This window comes from Xiphophorus maculatus, chromosome 19 (assembly GCF_002775205.1).
Source record: "Xiphophorus maculatus strain JP 163 A chromosome 19, X_maculatus-5.0-male, whole genome shotgun sequence".
Classification (NCBI taxonomy): Eukaryota; Metazoa; Chordata; class Actinopteri; order Cyprinodontiformes; family Poeciliidae; genus Xiphophorus; species Xiphophorus maculatus.
Genome location: NC_036461.1, coordinates 8,719,150 through 8,740,916, shown reverse-complemented (window position 1 = coordinate 8,740,916; position 21,767 = coordinate 8,719,150). Strand labels below are relative to the sequence as shown.

Below are 21,767 nucleotides of genomic sequence, written 5' to 3'. Positions count from 1 at the left end.
TGCATTCACAAGCAGTTGACAATTGAGAATGCAAACAAATTGAGTGAAAAATTAGGATAATACATTTTTAAACCAACCAATCAACAAACAACAGTGTTTAACCCATAATTTATGGACAATGCAATCCTTTCATTTACTCTATAGCATGAAAACATCATTTTTTGAGTTTGAATATTCTATTTCCGAGGAGTTTTCGAATGCAGCATTGTCCATTGGTGCGAAGTCATGAAAGTGTTTGTAAACAACTCAATCAGAAGGTAACTTGCGTGCTGCTTTAATGTAATCATTCTTAGCTTATTAAATGCTTAACCTTTAGCATGTGTAATTGTTATGCTTGCATTGGGTATATATGTAGTTATGAATGTAACGTTAAAGTGTTGATAAAAGAAGAAATGTTTGGTTTTATCTTAGCTAGCTTGCTAACTAGCTCAATGCTACAATCTTAGCTTGACGTTAGCAACCGGCCGGCTATGAAGGCTGTGAATGCTGCAGTTTCAGTGTATCCACTATGCTAATAGGCTGCTAAATATCAGCTAGCTTAATGACTTGCTTTTGTCTAACCGGTAGTTAAAGCACATGTCCGGTCGGTCAATGACAGCTGTGTTTTTGTGGACATGCTAAGGCCCGACAGAGATTTTTATTTTTATTTCTGTGACGCTCACGGCTATTTCGCAAGCAGATATGAGTTTGAGAAAGGAGACTACTTATACTCACAACGTTAAAATACTTTACGCTTATTTAGAAATGTTATTTCACTTTCGATCTGGAGCAGTTTAGTAAATGTACAAAGTATCAACAGACAAAACTTCTTGTTATCTTTTTTTTTTTTTATTTGTGTCAAGTCACATGTTTTGGTTTCCAATTACAAATGGAGGGGGGTGTCTTCTGTGTATCCTTTCTGTAGGTGCAGCAAACTGGAGTCGGATCAATTCCCACATAGTGTCAACACATCCTCCAGCGTGTCCCAGATATTGGGATGTGAAGGATGTTTGAGCTCACATTTGTTCAGGACCTTACATCAAAAGGATGACACAACTGTAACATCATTGATTCCTTCACAGCTGTCTGAATAACCTCAACTTAGCAGCTCCACAGTCTCACAGCCACTTTTGTTACCACCGCACTGTTCAACCAACAAGTTAAGATGCCCTGGCCATTTTCAGAGTCCATCAAAAAGCGGGCCTGCAGGTACCTCCTTCATCGGTACCTGGGGAATTTTCTGCAGGAGAAACTAAGCTTGGATCAGCTCAGCCTTGATCTTTATCAAGGCACTGGGTCCCTTGCACAAGTACCATTGGATAAATGGGTATGTGTTGTGTTAAATTTACAGTTTTAAGAGCATTTATTTTGTTGAATTATGGAACCCAAGTGTTACATTGTGTAATGAGTTCATACTGACTGTGAGATGCAATGTTTACATATAAAGTAGCTGAGGTAAATCTGTTCAAACTTGCCACGGCACTATTTCCAAATGACTTAAAAGTAAATCAGAGAACATTTGTATTATTTTTCACTAATCTACAAGAAATTTTGGCCATATGAAACAAGCAGTTTTTATAAATGGAATTAAAAACAAATTTAAAAAAAATTGTATTACCGAAATGTTTAGTTTGTTGCTGGTGAGTAAATATGAGGGTTTATGTCCTGAGGGCAAAATAACTCAAATGATGGTGTAATAATTTTACAATAATGTAAAATAAATAAGATGCACCAATGAGTCAGCTGGAGATCAAAATCAGATGTTTCTTAAATAGCTTTGACTGGTTATTGGCAGGGCAGATAATGAGATATATGTGGTTTTGTGTACACCAAAATGAGTGAAAATTATAAACAGACACTATTTTTGATCTATAAATGCATCAGTCAAAAGAATGTTCTTTGATACAGTTTTCTATAGTTAATAAAACTCTGGTAAAAATGGGAATAATCATATAATATAATTTCTCAATTTTTAGTTGGAATCAATATTGATATCTCTATTATATGCAGCAAATCTTGCCTTTAATGTGTTACAGTATTTAGAAAAAAAGTGGAATTAGCAAAGAAAACTGGAAATCGATCTCTGCCAGCATGTCTTCTACTGGAACTAAAAATGCTTTCCGTCTTGTCCTGTAGTCTCTCAATGAGCTCCTGGAGACGGCGGATGCTCCCTTCGAGGTAATCGCAGGGTTCATCCAGACGATATCTCTGACCGTTCCATGGGCAGCGCTGCTACAGGAAAACTGTGCCCTGGAGGTCAAGGGTTTGGAGATGGTGCTAAGACCAAGACCGAGAGCGGGTAAGGAGATGCTGATTTGTGTCTACCTTTACCATATGCCTGAAATAGGAAGGGGCTTAAGTTAAGTAAACATGCCATATTTAAACATGTGAAAATATTGTTGTTCCTCCAGCTTCTGGCACTGAGCCCATGTACTGGTCCAGTTTTATGACGAGCAGTATGCAGCTCGCCAAGGAATGCCTGAGCCAAAAACTCACTGATGATATGGGAGAAAGCTTTCAGCCTTTCGAAGGATTGGAGAAGTTTGCAGAGACAATAGAAACAGGTATGTTTTATCTCCACTCTTTATCAGCAAGTTTAGTGAAAAATACAAAAACGGTGACGTAATTTTTTTTTTCTATTTTGATGCAGTTTTGAGACGAGTCAAAGTGACGTTTTTGGATACCGTTCTCCGAGTCGAACACATTCCAGAAAATTCTAAAACTGGAATTGCACTTGAACTTCGAATCAGGAAGTAAGTAACTGGATAAATGACACACAATGATATTTCCTAAGTCTAAATAAGTATCCACACTTTTTGAAATTTTCTACAGTACATCACATTACAACCATAAACTTATAATTTCATGAACTGGATTTATTTTACATGATAGACCAACACTATGTAGTGTATCATTAGAAGGAAAATCATACATGGTCTTTAAAGGCTTGTATAAATAAAAGTGTAAAAATGTAGTTGTATTCACCACCAAACGTAATTCTTTGTAAAAAGTATTTTCATGTAATTGTTTGCCTATTCTTCTTTGCCAAAACGTCTTAACAACAATTTTCAAATCACAGGTTCTGGATTGGATTCCTATTTGGAGTTTGAGTCATTTTTACTCGTGAATACTTTTAATATCTTCTTCCACCATTTTTCCGTATTTAACTGGATTAAAAAATCTCAATTATGCTTAATCTCAATTATGTTGGTTTGTCATATAAAATCCAATATAACCCAGCTTCAGGTTGTAACAACACGATTGTTCAAGGAAAATGAATAAATCTGAAAATGAATATGAATATTTTGTACATTTGTTCAGGATTGTTTACTGCGATGAAACGGGGGAAGAGAGTCCAAGTGTAAATGTGCATCAGCCAACCACATTCGCACATAAAAATATGCAGATGGAAGGAATCACTGTATTCTGGGACGAGTTCTCAGTCGTGTCTCGCGATTGCAGATCCTCACCCACCCCTCCGGTTGGTGCCTCCAGTATTTCAGCTCCCAGAAAGCATTTTTTTGTTCTTGTTTTTAACATAGAATTCTCTTATTTTACAGGAAACCGAGCCAAAACTTTCCCCCAGTTGGAATCCCAAAATTATATGTGAGCCCCATCCACAGTTTACAGAGCCGCTGTCCTCCATAACCCCCTTTGAGACTGTGCAGGTTGGAAGCCTCAGTGGTAAAATTGAGCTGTCCCTCACTCTGAAAAACAACCTAGCTCTGCCTGGTGCAAAGGTAAATTAGCAAAAAATCAGTATTATAAATAAATTATTGATATTTATTATGTATTTTTTAAATTGGAGTAGTGCTAATACTTCTGTTATTCTGGTGGTATTTCTTCTCAGTTGGATGTTGTTGGACACATTGATAAACTGCTTATCCTGCTCTCCCCACGCCAAGTCCATCTACTCTTGGATTTATTTGGAGCTTTTTCTGGAGGAGGTGAGAACATAGATGGTAACTGCCTGAAACAATCTCCACAAAAATGAGCTGTTTAAAAATAATTCCTGATCTTAACATTAAGGTGCACAAGAATGGAATAAGGACAGAAAAAATCGTCCCATGCAACAAGAGGATGAGTATCGTCTCCATTTGGAGCTGAACCGATGTCTGAAGAAAGACACCGCTGTTCCAGGAACAGACCCAGACCTTTTCGACAGCCAGACCACCAGAACTGTATCGAGTCGAGGTTGGAACAAAATGTCATCTCTTTGATATTCTATGACAGTAACATACAGCTCAAACAGTATGATCCACCTCATTTTGCATTTGATTCATTTCAGATGTCATATTTTGTTTAGAAATGGAAACACCAGTGTGTATTTTGGATCCTAGAAGAATGGTTTTAGCTTCTGGTCACAAAAAGCTCACAACAATAATCGAAAACTTTTCATTAAGTTAGGTTGGACTTTTGAATATAAATGAGTCTGAAACAGATTGAAACAACATTGTGTCTAATAAAACCTGTTTTGCTTCTTGCTGTAGATGATGTGTTCTTCTCCATGGCTGACATGGACATGTCTCACAGCTTATCGTCCCTCCCTCCTCTCGGAGAACCGCCCACTGTTGACTTGGACTTGTCTCTCAACAGCAACTACTCTGCCTCACCTGGAGAGTCTCCATCTGGAAATACAGCAGTGAGTCCCACACACTAATCAAACTTTGATCTTCTTGTTTAGTGTTTTTGAGCACATGGAACTTGGTGTAATTTGAGGTTTATTTAGTGGTCAGCTTGATCCTCAGGGTTCCTATGCGGTCTATTTGTCTGGAATTTGACTGAAATATTTCACAAGTTTAGATATAAATGGAAAATCAGTAGTGTGTGGGGGGAAAAAGTATTTCCGGTCATTATTTCTGTTCCCATTGTCTAAAGGTTGTATCAATCCATCCAGTCCATTCATCTATTTTGCTGTCCATTTATCCATATGTCCATGCATTCATCTGTAGGTCCTTCTATCCGTTCACCTATCCATCTATTGAAATTATCCTTATATTTGTTTCTATATGGAATAGTTTTGCTAATTACCAGGTTACGGGTTTAACTTGAAAGACCAGCTTCTAAGACAACTTCTCTTTAAATGCAATCTTAAAGAAAAAAATAAAATTAGTAATAAATCCCTAGTAATAATGCGTTAGATTTATTTTCAAAATTGTCATAAACTAAACACTGAATTTCCTTAAGGATTGCAGGATTTCATGGATTAAAAATGTATCTTTCTCGATTAGCAATATGTTAATCTTAAATATATTTCAGTGCAATCAAAAAATAATGAAAATCAAGTTAATGGTTCTGTTTACATTACAACCTCTTCTCCAGCTAATAAAGTGTCTGTTATGCCATGTTGTTTGTCTGGTTGACTCTTAAAACCTACTTTAAAAATTTGTTTCTCAATAAATTACTGATTTTTTTTTAATTGTCAAGAACTACCTGGATTCTGAAATGACTCACAGAAATCCACTTTAAGATTGTTGCATTAGGATGTTATTCTCAGCATCTGCCTGTGCTTTCAGGCTATGTGGGATGACTACATGGATGTACCGCGACAACGAGAGAAACGGACGAGTGAATCCTCTGCCCAGTCGCGGGATTCACAGCTCCCTCAGAAACTACCGAGACAAACCTGTAAGCATGCTTTAAATAATTAGACACAGCCATTTTTTTTCATTGCTTTATCTGAAAAAGCAAGATAAAGATGAAACAATAATAATTGTTTTACATTTTCAGCCCATTCGTCTAAAACACACGGTGATGAATCAAGACCAGAGCTGGTGCTAAAGCTGTCACTGAGTGGCTTTGCAGTCTCTGTCCTCCACATTGACCCGCTGCCACCGCCACATGCCGCCCCCAGCCCAGTTGGACCCCTAGCTGGACATTTTTTCAGCGCACAAGGCCCGGGCCAGCTTTCTCCAGATGCTTTCCTTCGGTCTCGATCAATGTTTGATCAGGCTTGTCCCCATGATCATCTAAGGTAAACACTGTTTACAGTTAATTGTAATGGTCTAAAGTGCCTTTTTAACTAGATCAGGGGTGTCCAACTTTTTTTTTCATGTGGGCCAAAATATGTTGGGATTTTTTTACCTACCATAATCAACATTAAACTAAGAATGAACTGTTTTAATTAAACAGAAAGTAATCAGATTACTTTTTGGAAGAAACTAAATCGTAGATCCAAAACTTCAAAAGGTTTTGTGGATGTTTTCCATGTTGAATGAAAGTCATCCAATTTGCTTTTTTTGAGCTCGAATTAAGAAAACGGAATTTTTTTTTGTGTCTATTTTCCGCAATGAAAACAGGATCTAGGTCAGACGTTATTTGAAAACACTTGTTTTATTTACCCAAGTTTTAATACAATAGTTAAAAGCAGATTTGGTGTACTTTAGAGCATAAGTCAATGAGTAGATGTAGTTCTAGTTACCATGACAACTATAGGAAACCAAAAATGATAATTTTGTGTTGCATCTAAGATTTTTGTAAGTAGATTTTAATTTAAAAGTTGTGTTTTTTTCTTTATTTAATTCTTCTTGAATTGTGGTCAGTGTGGCCGCACAAAATCAGTCCAGGAGCTGCAAATGGTTCCGGGGCCTCACTTTGAACAGCCTTGTACTAGATCAATGACTGTGTACATAACATGGACCAATGTTTGCAGGTTTGTTGGCCAGGGTTTGAAGATAAACTACGAGCACTGTCAGGGATCAAACTTGCGGACTTTCAGGACTGACATCTCCCTGAGCCAGATGGAGTTTGTCGAATGTCTGTTTCCTTCTGAGCCTCCTGTTGGTGGAAACCACAGAGGAATCCAGTACACTGAGGTCAGTATTAAGCTTTTCTTTCCCTCTTGTTTGAACACTGCCGATATAGGACAGGCAAAGCTTCAGTTTGGAAGAGATTTTAATTTTTTTTTTCTGTCACACCTCAGCTCTTAACATTTGAGACCCCAGTCAGTGATGAAGCATCCCTTTCCACCTGCCTTCACTTACTGTACAAACTGGCTGAGCGCAGAGGCCCTCAGGTGTTCACCTTTAATCATAAATAAATTAACAAATTAGATCCCACTTTTATCATGCAATACCTTTTCTGCATGGCACACTAGCTCGCTGTTTGCTGTTCTGTTCAGGCAGGCCAGGTTCGTCTCAGCACAATACCAAGGAAAGCTGAGATACGGGTGGAGCTGGGTCCTGTACGCTCCGAGCTGGACATCAGCATCGTCGACCGTCTCAACTCTCTGCTGCAGCCTCAGAAATTAGCGACCACAGAGATGATGGCCTCCCACTTGTACACATCTTACAACAAACACATCAGTTTGGTAAGTTGTAGATGTTTATTGAATTAACCGGTTTGATGTTCATTAAAAAGTAACTATAAAATTGTTTTGTATTAACATTAAAAGATCATACCATTACATCAGCCTTCTTACACATTTTCAGCACATACCAGCCCAGATTTTCAGTGATACAATTCCCTTTTTTAGTTTGATATATGTATTGTGATCAGGTTCAAAACATAAAACTTTCAAAAAGCAGGAAGGAAAAGATGGAGGGAGGACATGGGAAGTGAGTAAAGAAAAGAAAAGTAGAGAAAGAATTGTACGAATGATGGACTAAATGGATGATGGAGTAAAAGAGGAAAGTAAAGGGAGGAAGAAAACAGGACACACAGATGGAAGGAAGTATGTGAAACTTTTAGAAACATGGATGGATTGAGGGGAGGAATGCAGTTTTAAAGATGGAAGAGTAGGATTAAAGAAAGGGATGCTATTATTGTATACTAATTGTATAATAATTTGTTGCATTATTATTATTTTTGTCTGAAACATGGATTTCTTGAATCATTTTCAGCACAAAGCCTTTGCAGAGGTTTTCCTGGACGACACCCACACTCCCTCCAACTGTCACATATCACTGACAGTGAATGCTCCGGTTCTCGGCCTCTCTGTGCGCTTCCCTATCCCCGACCTGCGTTCAGATCAGGAGAGAGGCCCCTGGTTCAAGAAGTCCCTGCAGAAAGAAGTTCTGCTTATGGAGCTGGAAGACCTGGAGGTGAAAACCGAGTTCATGGGCGGAAGCTCACCCAACCAAACCAAAATGGAGCTCACCTTCAAGGAACTTACTGGTTCGTCTTTTGTCAGACAGAAAGAAAATGTGATTGTGAAAATGTGATTATGAAACGGCCATTGACTTGGTGTTGTTGTCATGGTGCAGGAAAGTTCCAGGAGGAGCCGGATCAACCCGCTGCCCGTTTCCTCAGGGTTTCCCACAACATGGAAGGAGACATGATGACATCTGAAAGTGTAAAGTTTGACTGGCCAAGGTACGTTCACACGAACCGGCGAGTCCATTGAACTCCGATTTGTAGTGACAGATAATTCCTCTGAGCAGGGTTGTCCTGAAGATGAATCCCACCACGGTCCATTCAATACTGGAGCGTGTGACGGCTGAAGATGATGAAGGGGCTGAGGATCATTCACTTGAGGAAGAGGAGGAGGAAGGGGCTGCTCATTCGTTGAAGGACGTGTGTGACTTTGGGAAACCAGAGCCGTCGCCCTTTTCTTCACGCAAGGTTATGTATGAGACTGAGGAGGTGAGTCAGAAGTGAAGTGCAACAAATCATAATTCTTACATCATGTCTAAATTCATGTTCCTTGAGCTTTTCCCCAGTTTGGTTTCTTTAGCAACACAGACTAAATTGTATTTTATGTAGATTTTATGTGAAAAACCAACATGGCCTAGAGCAGAAGTGTTAATTTTTTTTAACTTTGTATAATCTGATCCCTCTAATTACAATGTAGTGCAACACACTGTCTTCATAACCCACCTCTTTAATAAAAAGTCCTGTTTGCAGTTTTCACATGCCACAAATATGTGGACTAAGATGCTCTAGTCAGTAAAAAACAACTACAGTCATAATGACTTTGAACACAGGGCCGTCTTGGAATTTTAGAATGGCCCAGTCAAAGTCCAAACCAAATTTATCCATTGACCTTCTTTGAATAATAATTACCAACATGTAGGGTTGCCATGTTTCTAAAATTTGTCTTTTGCTACAATAACATTTGCTTGTCAAGTGTAATGTTTGCATTGTAAACACTTTAGAATATGGTACACTTTTAAAATTATAGTTTTAAATAGTTTTCTATAATAGTTTTTTCCCATAGCATAGCAGGAAATTAGAACAGTCTGCTGAGTGCTAGATTCTATTGTTCATGAAATATTTTGTAATAATTGTTGAGGAGGAGGCGGGTGAAGTTATAGGATTTATTTTTTCTAACAGTTTTCCCCATCACCACTAGGGGTCATGTCAATCTCGAACAAGAATCATGTAAAAGTTTTTCTTCTCTTGAGGAAAACATTAAATGCAGTAAAGATTTTAAGAGAAAACAAGCCGAGTTAAATGTAAAAAAAAATCGGAGTTATTTATAGAACATCTGTAACCGTCTTCCTATCTGTCTCTCCAACAGGAATAGGAAGACTTCTGTTTTTTCTGTTTGTAATCTGAATTTTTTGTTGTAGATAACTAAAGGCCAAATCTGGATTTAACTTTTTAATATATGTGAACATGGTAAAGCTATATTTAAGGTACCTCACTTTAGAAGCTGCATGTATGTTTTAAAGTGCAAATAACAGAACATCTGTGCTAGACCTTAAACACCATTTTTGTTTAACATAAAGTAAAATCTACAAAAATCTACTTTTTCACTCTGTTGCATGTTCCAAAGATTTAATATTAACATTTGAGGGGCAGGTGTGGGTTTATCCAGGTGCAGAAATTTGCATCATGGAGCGAGGATATTCCCTGGTCAATATATTAACATGTTTGACTGATGAATTCTTACGCAAATGAGGAACATGTTTTGCAAATCTGATCTGTGGACAAAGCAGGTGGTGACGAGATGAATGTGTTTCCCTGTTTGCAGATGATCATTCCTGGTGATGTTGGTGAAATGACGGAGTTCCAGGAAAAAACCATGAACAACTCTCGCTTCATCCTGGAGCTGTGTTTCCCTAATGTGCAGCTGGCACTGCCCGGCAAGACTTTCTATGAAAAACTACACAACAGGTTCATCATTTATTAAAAATAAACACAACAACTTGACAGATGTTGTTATTAACTGGTAGTTAAAACATCTTAACAGCATCTCCATTCTCTTATCTGCATAAGTTTTTCAACAGAGAACAAAATCTTAGTCTCATCTGATCACAGCACACATTTCAAGTTAAAAACCACATGTGTTTACATGTTATTGTAGAATAGACAAGACTTTTTTTCTGTATCTTTTACAAACAACTTGTTGGCATGTGTCTACTTGTTGCTGCAGTAAAGATAAAAATAACTTTCGGAGATCTTTTAATTCCCTTAACATCCTCCTCACTGTGTATTATTTCAGTCCTCACCCACTTCAGTGGTTAAAATTAATGGGCCTTTGAGTCACATCATATTTAAACCCCTGAGGAACAGAAAGTCATAAACTACTAATTAGAAGTTTCTAGAAATAACTTGACACAATAATAAAAAAACCTTCAATGTTTATTTAACAATTGATTATTAGGTACAATGATTTTTGTTTTTGCCACTGAATTTATGTTCTCAGATTATGGGTTGATTTTGCATTGTAAAATTGCACCACAGCAATGAAAAATCTATCTGTTATAAGGCTTTTGCACATCTTCATCATGCGTACCAATAACTGTGGCCTGCACTGTGTGTTTTGTGCACAGTTTCATGAAATAAAACATGCATTCTCCATGTTCTAGAATAAGCAATGACCTTCTGCTGTGGGAACCCACGGCCCCGTCCCCAGTGGAAACCATAGAAAACATGCCGTATGGAGTTGGACTCTCTGTTGCCAGCCAGCTGATTAATGCATACTCCAAAGACAGTTTCAGCCAGTTTCGCTCTACTGGCCCTGAAGGTAAGAATAAATGACCCGTCTCATATTCAGAGTTCTTATAGGTACTTGACATCCTTTGAAATGCTTGAATTTTATTTAGGTGTTTTCAAGGTTTAGAAATTTCTTGATTTCTGTACAAAGTCCTTTACAGTTATTGATATTCAAACTGCAGTTTTGTAATAAAGTGTAATCTAAAGTTTAATTAAAAGCCTAAATTTGGAAGCAGATATTTCCATGCACCTTGTAAAAAGGCAAACACATTTTTAAATCATACTGCAGTTTTCTTGTTTCAGGTTAGTTAGAATTACCAAAATTATTTCTAATTACTAAATTTCTGAAAACTTGGCGAAAACATATTTTAGCAATTATTTTTGTATATTGTATTTAAGCATTTAACCTGAGCAGAAAAGTCATTAACCTTAACACGATTTGCTTGGATTGTTTCAGTGTAATGAATATTATTCCTAATGGCTCAATGAGTTATTGATCTATTTAATTGAAATAAAGGTTGCCTTATATATTTTTTTTAACGTTAAAAAATGTTATTAAAAAGATGGGATTTTTTTTCTTAATTAGTGTTTTATTATTGGAACAGTCAAGTTTATAGGATGTGTGTCAGAGACTTTTCAAAACATAAAATTTTGTTGTACTTTACTTTGCCTTGCCCCTTCTGTAGAATACAGAAAACCATCACAAAACATTATTAATAACAGTAATAATTGATACCATGTGCTATTGATTTCAAACAGTCTTTTTTCAGTGAATTTCCTTTGTTTTGTATATGATTTTTCAGTATCTCATGATTTATGAAATCATGTCCAAACCATCTCTCCTTGTTTTCAGAGGAGACCAGTGGCTCAGAGGAGGAGACTATGCATTACTACTCTCCTGCCTCGGATCTGGGCTTCAGATCTCGAAAGAAGAAAAAGCCCAAAGCGCACAGCAAAACCTCCCAGAGCCTCTTTTCTGTCATCCTCTCTGTTAATCATGGGTTAGTGGCGCTTCAGACAAACTCCAAGGTAAAATCTGCTTGATATTGTCTTCAAATCAACCAGCTCTAAAAACTTTTTATATGTGCTTCATTAGTTTGTTTTATTTTTTTTTCAGGAAGAAGATAAATCTTTACTAAAAAACAAACATGGGGAGTTCTGGATTGAGGTGAAAAATGCTGTTTTGTTCAGCGTCACTCAGTATGAAGGCTTCAAGGACCAACACTACATTTGCTTTCACACCAGCAGCGTTTGCATGTACCAGCAAGGTACCACTTTATATAATTTCTCCTTATTACTAAGTTTATTGAATATTACTGTAAATATTTAATATTTATTAATCCACCCAGGACTCCTAGATGGAGGCATCAATGTCTTAGACATCAAGTTGCCGTGCAGGACACATCCCCACTGGCTGGAGCCGACTGTCTACCAATCAGAGACTTTTTCAGAAAGGTCCTCGACCCCCTCGGATGGTATCGGTCTGGAGGCCCGGAGCATGGTGTCGGTCGCTGTCAAAATCTCATCACAGAGTGCAGAACGCAACCTCAAGGTCAGACATTCAGATTGACTCTCCTGAAACCTCCCAGTATGAACTATCGTACACTAAGGTTTTTAATCTTACTGTTAATCTGCATGCTCCCACTTACCTTAACTTGCTGATGTGATGCCTGAATTTTCCCACTGTGGGACAGTAAAGAATATTTCTGTCCTATTCTAAAAGCACTTAAATCATAAACCAGAACTGAAAACATGCTTTCAATGTGAAGTAATATAAGCACATATAATTTGCTATGGACAGAATGTGTTTAATTTAAATAAAAAATAGTCTTTAAAAAGTTTCTTAACTTGTGGAATATTTAAGTGAAATATTCTCACTTCAGTGGCATTGCTTTTTGCCCATGTAGGAGTTTCTGGTTGCTGTTGGAGTGAGAGGAGCCACACTGCAGCACAGAGTGGTGCCACCTAATCTGGGCTGGTATGATCAGGTAAAACAAACAAACAAAAAAAAATCACATGCCATGTTCACAAATTTCTTTAGACTGGCAGACATTAAATGAAATAAGTTGTGTTTTTCTGACATAGATTGTTGACTTTCTGAATGTTTCGGCTGAGCCTGTGTTGGGTTACGCCCCTCCCATGTCTGTCACCACTCTACATTTACACCTTTGGAGTTGCTCATTAGACTACAGGTAAAGCAGATTTCACACTGACTGCTAATAAACATGTCTTTATTAGTAAAGTATATTAACAGAACAATCTTTATCTTGTCAGACCTCTCTACCTGCCACTCAGATCTTTGGTGTTTGTAGAAACATTTAGCATCTCCAGCAGCGTCTCCTTGGACAATTCATCTTCAACCTTAAGGTTTGGCTGCTTTCTTAGTTATATGAGAAATATTTATTTAAATCAGTTTCAAAAAACAAGGTTTTAAAGAATTTTTCTTGCAGGATAATTTTGGATGAAGCTGCTCTGTTCCTCTCGGACAAGAATAATATGGTTTCTGTTAATCTTGCGCGGGGTAAGTTGACTTGTTTTTGTCAACATTTAGGACTCCTTCCTCTTGATATTTATTTCCTCTTGATTTAGTTTGGCCTGGCAAAATTTGGAAAAAGAAAATTAGAGTACAAGATATCATTCCTATTGTCTACATGTTCTGCCCATCAGCTTGTCCTTTCTCCATAAAGCCGTCTGCCCGAACATGCAGCAATATCCTTGGATATTATTTGTCCGTCATTAGGCCTGTCGCGATAAACGATAAATCGATTAATCGTACGATAAATTAAAACTATCGACGTCATTTCAATTATCGGCATTATCGCATTATCGTCTCTTCCGTCCTTTTTCTCTTTCTGTTGATGACACTGAATGAAAAAAGGCTCAACTCCGGTGCTCTCCACTGACTCCTCCCTTCCTCATTTCCTTAGTGTAAAGCCCAGCGCACACTACACGATCTTAGAGCTGTCAGCCGATTGTCGGCCCATTTTCAAAACCTGACAGACCACACATTAGCCGACAGAAATCCTAGGTATAACGGTTCGATCGGGTTCGGTCCTGCCGTGTGGTTTCCAACAATGGGCACAAAATAATGGCTACAAGTTCAGTTAACTAATTTTAAAGTCAGGCATTAATCAATGCTGTACTACAATCTACCTGCAATGCATGTGGCTAGTGTCAGCGTAAAGTCCTGACTGAATGAAAATCATTAGAACCTATTTACATCACGTAAGGAAGAACAGCTGAAAAGTTACCGGGTTTATCAACTGCGGTAGCAATTTCGCTCCAATTCCTCCTCTTGTCATTTCTATATTCTTTGCATGTTGAATAAACATTAATGTTGTTTCCACATATCATCTCCAATGTCCGCTGGACTTCGGGTTGCGCCGTGTCAGCTGTTTGGGATTCCCCGACGTAATTTCCCCTCAGAAAACACGGAGGAGAATCCGCGCTTTCTGATTGGCTACCTGTCACATTTAACAGACTGCATTAACGCTCCCAGTCGAGGAAAACCCCTGATTTAGATCGGAGCGGCAACGAGGATCTACCGTAACACACCACACAACCTTAGGAAGACCAAAGGTCTAAGATTGTTGTAAGGGGAAAAATAGGAGCAAAAAATCATGTAGTGTGAATTATTGCATCAGGTAGTCGATGTGCCCATCTTCTCTATTTAAATCTAATTATTACTGAAGGGCAACATAATATACAGACTTCATAATCTGCACTCTTTTGGTTGAATGCAGTATTTATTTCCACTTTGGCTTTATGTTGTTTAGTTTTTATCAAGTACATTTTTTGTTAATGGAGACTGAGAATCCATTTTGTTTTTGGTTGTTTTGTTTATTTAGTTTATCAGCTCCAGTGTTAAATATTCTTTTGAAAATAAAGTGTATCTATCTTTGGCAGGAAATCACATGCATTATTACGTCATTTCTATTAAATCAGTGTAAAAAGGTCTTCAGACAATATTATCGTTTATCGCAATAATTTTTTGAGACAATTAATCGCTCAGCAAAATTTGCTATCGTGACAGGCCTATCCGTCATATATTTCTTTGTTCATCATTAATTGCTGTTTTCATCCATCACTGGTTTTGTAGTTGAAGTCTGACCTCAGCAGATACAGTATATTTGCAGTAATGTCTTAGTAAAGAATACATTCTTGTGTAAAAAATATTGTGTTTAAATGTTTCTTGCTTACTGTTCTGATCATTGTTTCATTTATATAACAGACTATGTTCAGGTTGTAGACATGGGGACACTAGAGCTGAGGATTACAGCTGTCAAACCTGGAGCAGATGGAAAATTGGTAAGTTTATCAACTCTAAATAGGATTTTTCACTGAAAGGAGAAAGTCTGATCTTTGTTTTGTTTTTGTTTGTGGGGTGATAGTCAGAGCCCAGATTTGAGCTGCGCTGCTCCAGTGATGTGATCCACATCAGAACGTGTTCGGACTCCTGCGCTGCCCTGATGAACCTCATCCAGTATGTGGCCAGCTATGGGGACCTGATGCCCCCAGAGGAACCGGAGACCAAGCGCAACAACACCACACAAAAAAACAAGGTGACATTCAACTCCTGAGCTGCTGCTATACAAAAGCAAAATGTTTAAAACAAATATCTTAAATTAATGATTTTTTTTTTTTTTTTTGACAGGCGGAGGTTCCCAGCAGACCGACATCTCAGATCCCGCTGCTTGCTGAGAATGAGCTGCAGATTCTGCAGGACCTGATGAGTGAAGCTATGGAGGAGACGGACGGGCAGCAAGTGCCGTGCCCGCAACAAAATGGTTCAGACTTTTCTCTGTTAAAGAAAATTCATTGAGAATGTAGTGGTTTACTGTTAAAATATCATTGTATAGAAATAAGTGATTAATTTGCAGATTAGCTAATAAGTATGTGGTTTGATTTAAACTGGAACTGCTAGTTAAGGCTTTAAATTGTAAGAAAATGGTGATAATGTTTATGTTCTTAGATTTTATGTGGTAAACCAAGAGAAAATAGTATTTCTGCAGTGGAAGCAGAATGACACCTTGTTAAATGACACAATTGTGTTGTCTGTATTTACAGACAAAGTAAGAAGTTAAGGATATCACTGGATTTTGTTGTTTTAATGTGACAAAATGTAGAAAAGTTTAAAGTCTATATTATAAATACTCTAATAGTATTTCTCTCCAAAAAAGGTCGAGACACCTATTTTCTGCATAAAAATGTGCAGAAACAACGACCTAAGGACCTTTTTTTTCCAGTTTGATTAGCATGATGGGTTCGCTGTTTGCTTACATTTTTAACTATATATAGGTTCCTATGAGGAAGAGACTCATGACCACGACCCACCCCGCTCAGACCTGTTCCTGTTCCCTGATGAGAGTGGGAATTTAAGCCAAGATACAAGTCCCACGTACCCCATTCTTCCCTCTCCGCTCATTACGCCTGCGCCCAACCTGGCCCAAGAGACGGATGACTTTTGCATTTTGGAAACTCCTGATTCCAGAGGAGAGGTAAAGAATTACTGACTCAAATGTTTTCCTTTTTTGTATGTAAAATGTGTGTTGCTTCACTTTTAGGGTGTTTGTGTTATAGGATCAAGACCAGGAGCCTGTGGTAAAGCAGCTCACCTTGGATCCAGTTGAAATCAAAGACAATCACTTCAGTCAGCCTTTGGAAGGGAATGATTCCAGTCGTGGAGCCATGAATTTTCCCATCCCAGAGGTCCGCTACCTCATTAGGGAGATTTCTGTCATCTGGCATCTTTATGGAGGAAAAGACTTTGGGAGTTCAGCATGCATTGCTTCACCTGCTCGAAGCCGGGGGTGAGCCATTCTTGTTGGTTTCTCTCAAAATTTGTACAAAGGGTAGGAAGCATGTGCTCTAAGATTTTTGTTCCTCCTTGTGTGTTGTAGATCTACTCCTCATAGCTCCCCATCTCAAACTCCAGTTAGACAAGTGAAGAGTTTGGGCCGTATTGGAGGAGGAAGAGGAAGAAACCCTGATGTCCTGATGGAGATACAACTCAGCAAGGTTAATTGTTATTATTATTATTATTAATGAACAAGTGTTTATTATAGAGTATTTGTGGTTGACTTTCGACCTGTGAATACAGATGTTAGGTGCTTTTGAGCTACTAAAAAGCACAACATATTTATTTTTTATTTTCTGGATAAATTTTAAAAAAATATTTGTGGGAAAACAAAACATAGATTTTTTTTAAAACCAGGGACTTGTTTTGTAGGTATGTTCTGCATCATTCTAGCTTTGATTCATTTATTATATCTATAACGGAGCTTTAACCAACCTATGCAATTCGTAATTATTTATTGCGTGACTGGAGGCAAAAGTTGTGTGTGAGAGAGCAGTCGATATTACACAGCTCTGCAGTTAGACATTTCAAACCAAAGACAAAATAATCAGAGTTGACATGTTTAACTTTCCGATGTTGATCACTAGCCAATCTTTCTGTGCATCCCACATTCATTAGAATCACGTTGTTTTTTCTAAATGTTACGGTAATTCCTTCAGTATTTAACTTCTCCGTATTTAACTTCTCCATGCTGAAATCAGGTGAGATTTCAGCATGAGGTGTACGCACAGACCCCTGTAGCATCTCGTCCAGCCATGGACCAGCCAGTGTCCCGCCAGGTGTTTGCTGTGCAGGACTTGGAGATTCGGGACAGACTTGCTACCTCACAGATGAACAAGTTCCTATACTTGTACTCTAGCAAGGAAATGCCTCGAAAAGCCCATTCAAACATGGTGAGACTGGCAACACACTATGACCTTTGTTAGGTTTGTGAATTCCTGGAACTTCATGAGTACTTGTTGTTCTTAGTTGACAGTTAAGGCTTTGCATACGTGTCCCGAGTCAGGCCAGGCGCCTCCTGAGTGCTCCTTGCGTGTTTCTCTAATGCCTCTTCGCCTCAATATTGATCAGGTATAACAATCAGATGTAGATGTTTGCAACGTTAAAAATGTTGAGCGTACTCGATAACCCATTATTTTTGGTTTTCTTAAAGGATGCGCTGTTCTTCTTGAAGGATTTCTTTAGTAATCTTGCAAATGAAGTGGAGTTTTTCTCCCCTCCTGCTGAAGAAAGTAAGCCCGATAATCAACTGGCACTTGTACAGTTGTGCATTTTAACACAGTTTCACAGCTCATAACTATTTTCGACTTTTTCTTTCCACAGCTGTTTGTGTTACGACAAAGAAAGTCGCTGCCCCAGAGATCTCCTGCAGCTTCTCCAAACAGACTGCTGGCAGCCAGGATCCAGCCCCGATCATTTCAGTTCCTGCTCAGAGGCAGATCAGCATCAATAGTTTCTCAACGTCAGGCAGGGAGGTAGCAAATGATGCCGAAGCTTCTTCCTCTCCTTTTTCAGACCAACCGATCTTCTTCAGGTCAGTGGAAACTAAAAACACTTTAAGCCAGAAATAATTGCAATACAGAATGTTCGTGTTTAATCCTGTGTTCTCTCTTCAGAGAATTTCGGTTCACTTGTGAGGTTCCAATTCGACTGGATTACCATGGGAAACATGTATCGATGGATCAGGTATGTGATCTGACACAAAAGTGCATAAATGATTTCTTAAAATGATTTTTATTAATAATTGGGTTAATATCTCGTTTCAGGGAACATTTGCAGGAATCATCTTTGGGCTGACACAGCTAAATTGTTCAGAACTAAAACTACGGCAGCTCTGCTATAGACAAGGGTGTGTTACCTGAATATCTTATGAGACAGTGATCTATTGCTGCATGTGTTGCCTTTGTGACCATGGCCTATTTTTCAGACTAAACTGGCACTTCTTTGTGTTTCAGATTACTTGGTGTGGACAAGCTGTTTTCCTATGCAATAAATGAGTGGCTAAATGACATAAAGGCCAATCAGCTTCAAGGAATCCTAAGTGGTGTGGCACCGATTCACACTCTGGTGAAACTGGGTGAGCAATAACTTCTGGATCCAGCTCATTTCCATGTGTTCCTCATACAACTACCCTGGCATCTAATGCTTTTTTTTTTGCATGTTACCTCTGAGGCTGGGATAACTTGGGGATTTCTGTTCACATGACATCTAAGTGAACCTTTTGTTCTGTTCAGTTCATGGCCTGAGGGACCTGGTGTGGCTCCCTATTGAGCAGTACAGAAAGGACGGCCGGATAGTCCGGGGATTTCAGCGTGGCACAGCCTCCTTCGGGACCTCCACAGCCATGGCTGCTTTGGAGCTCACAAACAGGATGTTGCGGACCATCCAGGTAAACTGGTTCTGAATACTTTCACTCCAGTAGGACATTTATTATAATGTGAAAACTATAAAAAAAATTACAGTCAGCAGACTTGTTCTGTAATTTTTTTTTCTACTTTGCTATATCAGCAACTCAAATATTAAATGTTCAGCTTTTTCAGAAAATAGTTGACATGTCTGTTTTCTTTTAACATTTTTTAAAATGTATTTGTTGTTCCAAAACTATTTATAGATACAGAAGTGAATAGGATGAGTTTTCTAGATGAGATGATCTTTTAAAATAATCCCCTTACTTTTAGCTTGACACAACATTCAGATTTCAAACAGGGCACATCATATTGAGTTGTTATTAAATTCTTCAGCATTGTAGCATCGTCAAACATTAGATGTCATTATGTTTTTGAGCAAAAACTGCATTTTTTCCATATAAAGATGATGACATCATCCACTTTAGTGTTCAGCTGAGCTCTCAGATTCTACAATTTTTCCAGCAAATAATTCAGTGCTAATAAAGAACTATTCTTTCCAACATTCTGATATTTGCAATATGATCTAGTCTTCAACAAATGTTTCTGCTTCAGTTCAACTTCAAAAACAGACCACTTACCAGTAAATCTCACAGCATTTGCATCTCATTTTCTGGAAGGAAAAACACATTTATTTTGTTTATATTTGTTCAAATTCTGTTTCTTTAGGCAGCAGCTGAGACAGCTTATGACATGGTTTCTCCAGTACCTGACGAAAGAGACACAAAGAGGGTAAAACGGTACTCCCATTATGGCCTTGCTCATCAGCCTGTGGACCTGAGAGAAGGTGTAGCCAAAGCTTACACTGTGGTGAAAGAGGTAAGCAAATAGCTCATCTTACCATTCCTCTTGAATTTATACCATTAAATTTAAAGAAGTTTACATACACTTAAAAGAAACACAAGTTTCAGTTTGTTGTGAACTTTTTCTAGTTCACACAGGATCAAAAAAAGAACATTTAAGCAAATTTCTGTGGGTTGTATGTATATTTTTGAACCTGCATGTATAATTCTTACCATGTGTGGATTAAAGTTGGCAAGTAATATATTTAATTTAATTGTGATAAAGGGTAGGATTAAGTAAGTGTTCATTTCTTCCTACTCCTTTTCAAACAGATATCTAGTGGTAAGATAATTATTTTGTTCCTGATTATGTGTGTACATGTTTTCTCTTGTCCTGCTTGCTGTTTTTAAAAACCAGTTTGAAATAAATGAGTAAATAAAAACAAAGAAAATTCACTAAAAATTACATCTTTCCATTCCACCCTGAAAGAACAGCATCAATAAGATGATATTAATCCTGGGTAATGACCCCATGTGAACTTCTGACGAGAACTGTATGCTGTCTCCTCCCGCAGGGCATCACAGACACTGCTCTTACTCTTTATGACACGGCGACGCGGGAGCACGAGCAGCGTGGGATGACGGGAGCGGTCGGTGGAGTCCTCCGCCAGCTGCCACCAGCTGTAGTCAAGCCACTCATCATGGCCACTGAAGCCACGTCTAACGTCTTGGGTGGGATGAGGAACCAGATTCACCCCGATGCGCGTCAGGAGGAGTCACAGAAATGGAGGCACGAGGAGGAGTGATACTTACTGCTATGAAACCATGACTGTAAAGTAGATGCAGGCTGGAACGTTTTTTTGTGCTTGAGGAAAGGTTGGCAGTGACTTCTGGTGTAAATAAAAACAGTCTCATCCTGTGGCAGTGTGATCTGATGCCATCCGGCTAACAGTTCCCTCACAGTGCCTTCATGGTCATCAGCAGCGTACACCGTTTTGCTCAATAAATGGATTATATAAATTCTAAATGTGCAAGCCACATATCATTCTGATCTGGCATAAGTTGTGTCAGATTAGAAAGCAGAATTGTGACAGGTCATCTCATTAGCTTCCTTTTCAAGCAGCTCTGTTTACAGATAGTGTTCTTATCCTACCACTACTACTTAGTGTCAGCAAAAACTAGAGTATGAGGTTTAATTTATTACATGTTATGTGTTATTTACTGTAAATATTCCAACTTTGTAATCCATGCAAATTTAAGACAAGAACTGAAACCGAATGTGTCAAAGGTGTGTAAAGTTATTTAATAAGCACTTTTAAGTGACTTGAAGGATTACATGTCCAAATAAATGAACAGGAAGGTAATCCAAACACATTGTACAGCTGCACAGGTTTATTTTGAACTGTAAGGTGTGCTATTTTCACAAAAGCTGCTATTCAGAAAGTCACTTTTAAATATTTTGTTTTCCTTTAGTTGCAGCTTTTTACAAAAATGACTTATCTTCATCTCTTATGTCTTATCAACTGTTTTTATTTAAACGAATGGATATGGATGTTGTGATAATATGTGTCACACATTTTAGATTTGCATATTTTGTTGTTTATGTGGGAAGACTATTTTTTCTTGGGCATAAGTGTAATGTAATAATTGTATTAAATAGGTTAAAGGTAAATAAACTGTTCAGATCATGTGCATCATTTTTATGGCACTATGGGCCATAACTGTTAGACTGGATTATGATTTGTAAAACACAAACGCCACATCTTCATCACGCCTTTACGTCACTCCTCATCGTTTTTCACAGGCTTACAATTGATTTTAAAAAGTGTAAGTATTAAAGGTATAATACTTATCTTCTAAACT

The 21,767-nt window shown here is 38.1% G+C and overlaps 1 protein-coding gene across 1 annotated transcript; it reads left to right on the top strand.

Annotated features, from left to right (window-relative positions):
* Positions 1 to 35: 35 nt before the first annotated feature.
* Positions 36 to 21,592, top strand: atg2b (autophagy related 2B). Its single transcript, XM_023352664.1, has 43 exons — positions 36 to 257; positions 905 to 1,306; positions 2,116 to 2,278; positions 2,391 to 2,543; positions 2,630 to 2,732; positions 3,301 to 3,460; positions 3,540 to 3,719; positions 3,830 to 3,926; positions 4,009 to 4,173; positions 4,470 to 4,621; positions 5,496 to 5,607; positions 5,710 to 5,953; positions 6,632 to 6,794; positions 6,902 to 6,994; positions 7,100 to 7,288; positions 7,821 to 8,094; positions 8,184 to 8,292; positions 8,361 to 8,562; positions 9,896 to 10,038; positions 10,734 to 10,891; positions 11,714 to 11,889; positions 11,978 to 12,128; positions 12,210 to 12,412; positions 12,768 to 12,848; positions 12,946 to 13,052; positions 13,135 to 13,227; positions 13,311 to 13,381; positions 15,092 to 15,168; positions 15,252 to 15,422; positions 15,515 to 15,647; positions 16,159 to 16,358; positions 16,441 to 16,670; positions 16,761 to 16,878; positions 17,419 to 17,610; positions 17,687 to 17,788; positions 17,871 to 17,949; positions 18,041 to 18,251; positions 18,334 to 18,403; positions 18,484 to 18,566; positions 18,673 to 18,794; positions 18,952 to 19,106; positions 19,792 to 19,941; positions 20,480 to 21,592. Exons 2-43 carry the CDS (start codon positions 1,145 to 1,147, stop codon positions 20,708 to 20,710), a joined length of 6,228 nt encoding a protein of 2,075 aa, XP_023208432.1. The 5' UTR covers positions 36 to 257; positions 905 to 1,144; the 3' UTR covers positions 20,711 to 21,592.
* The last annotated feature ends 175 nt before the right edge of the window (positions 21,593 to 21,767 follow it).

Coding starts and splice junctions, on each gene's coding strand:
- atg2b (XM_023352664.1), top strand. CDS start 1,145: ATGCCCTGGCCATTTTCAGAGTCCATCAAAAAGCGGGCCTGCAGGTAC. Junction 3,720..3,829: donor TAGCTCTGCCTGGTGCAAAG/GTAAATTAGCAA, acceptor ATTTCTTCTCAG/TTGGATGTTGTTGGACACAT. Junction 6,995..7,099: donor CTGAGCGCAGAGGCCCTCAG/GTGTTCACCTTT, acceptor TGTTCTGTTCAG/GCAGGCCAGGTTCGTCTCAG.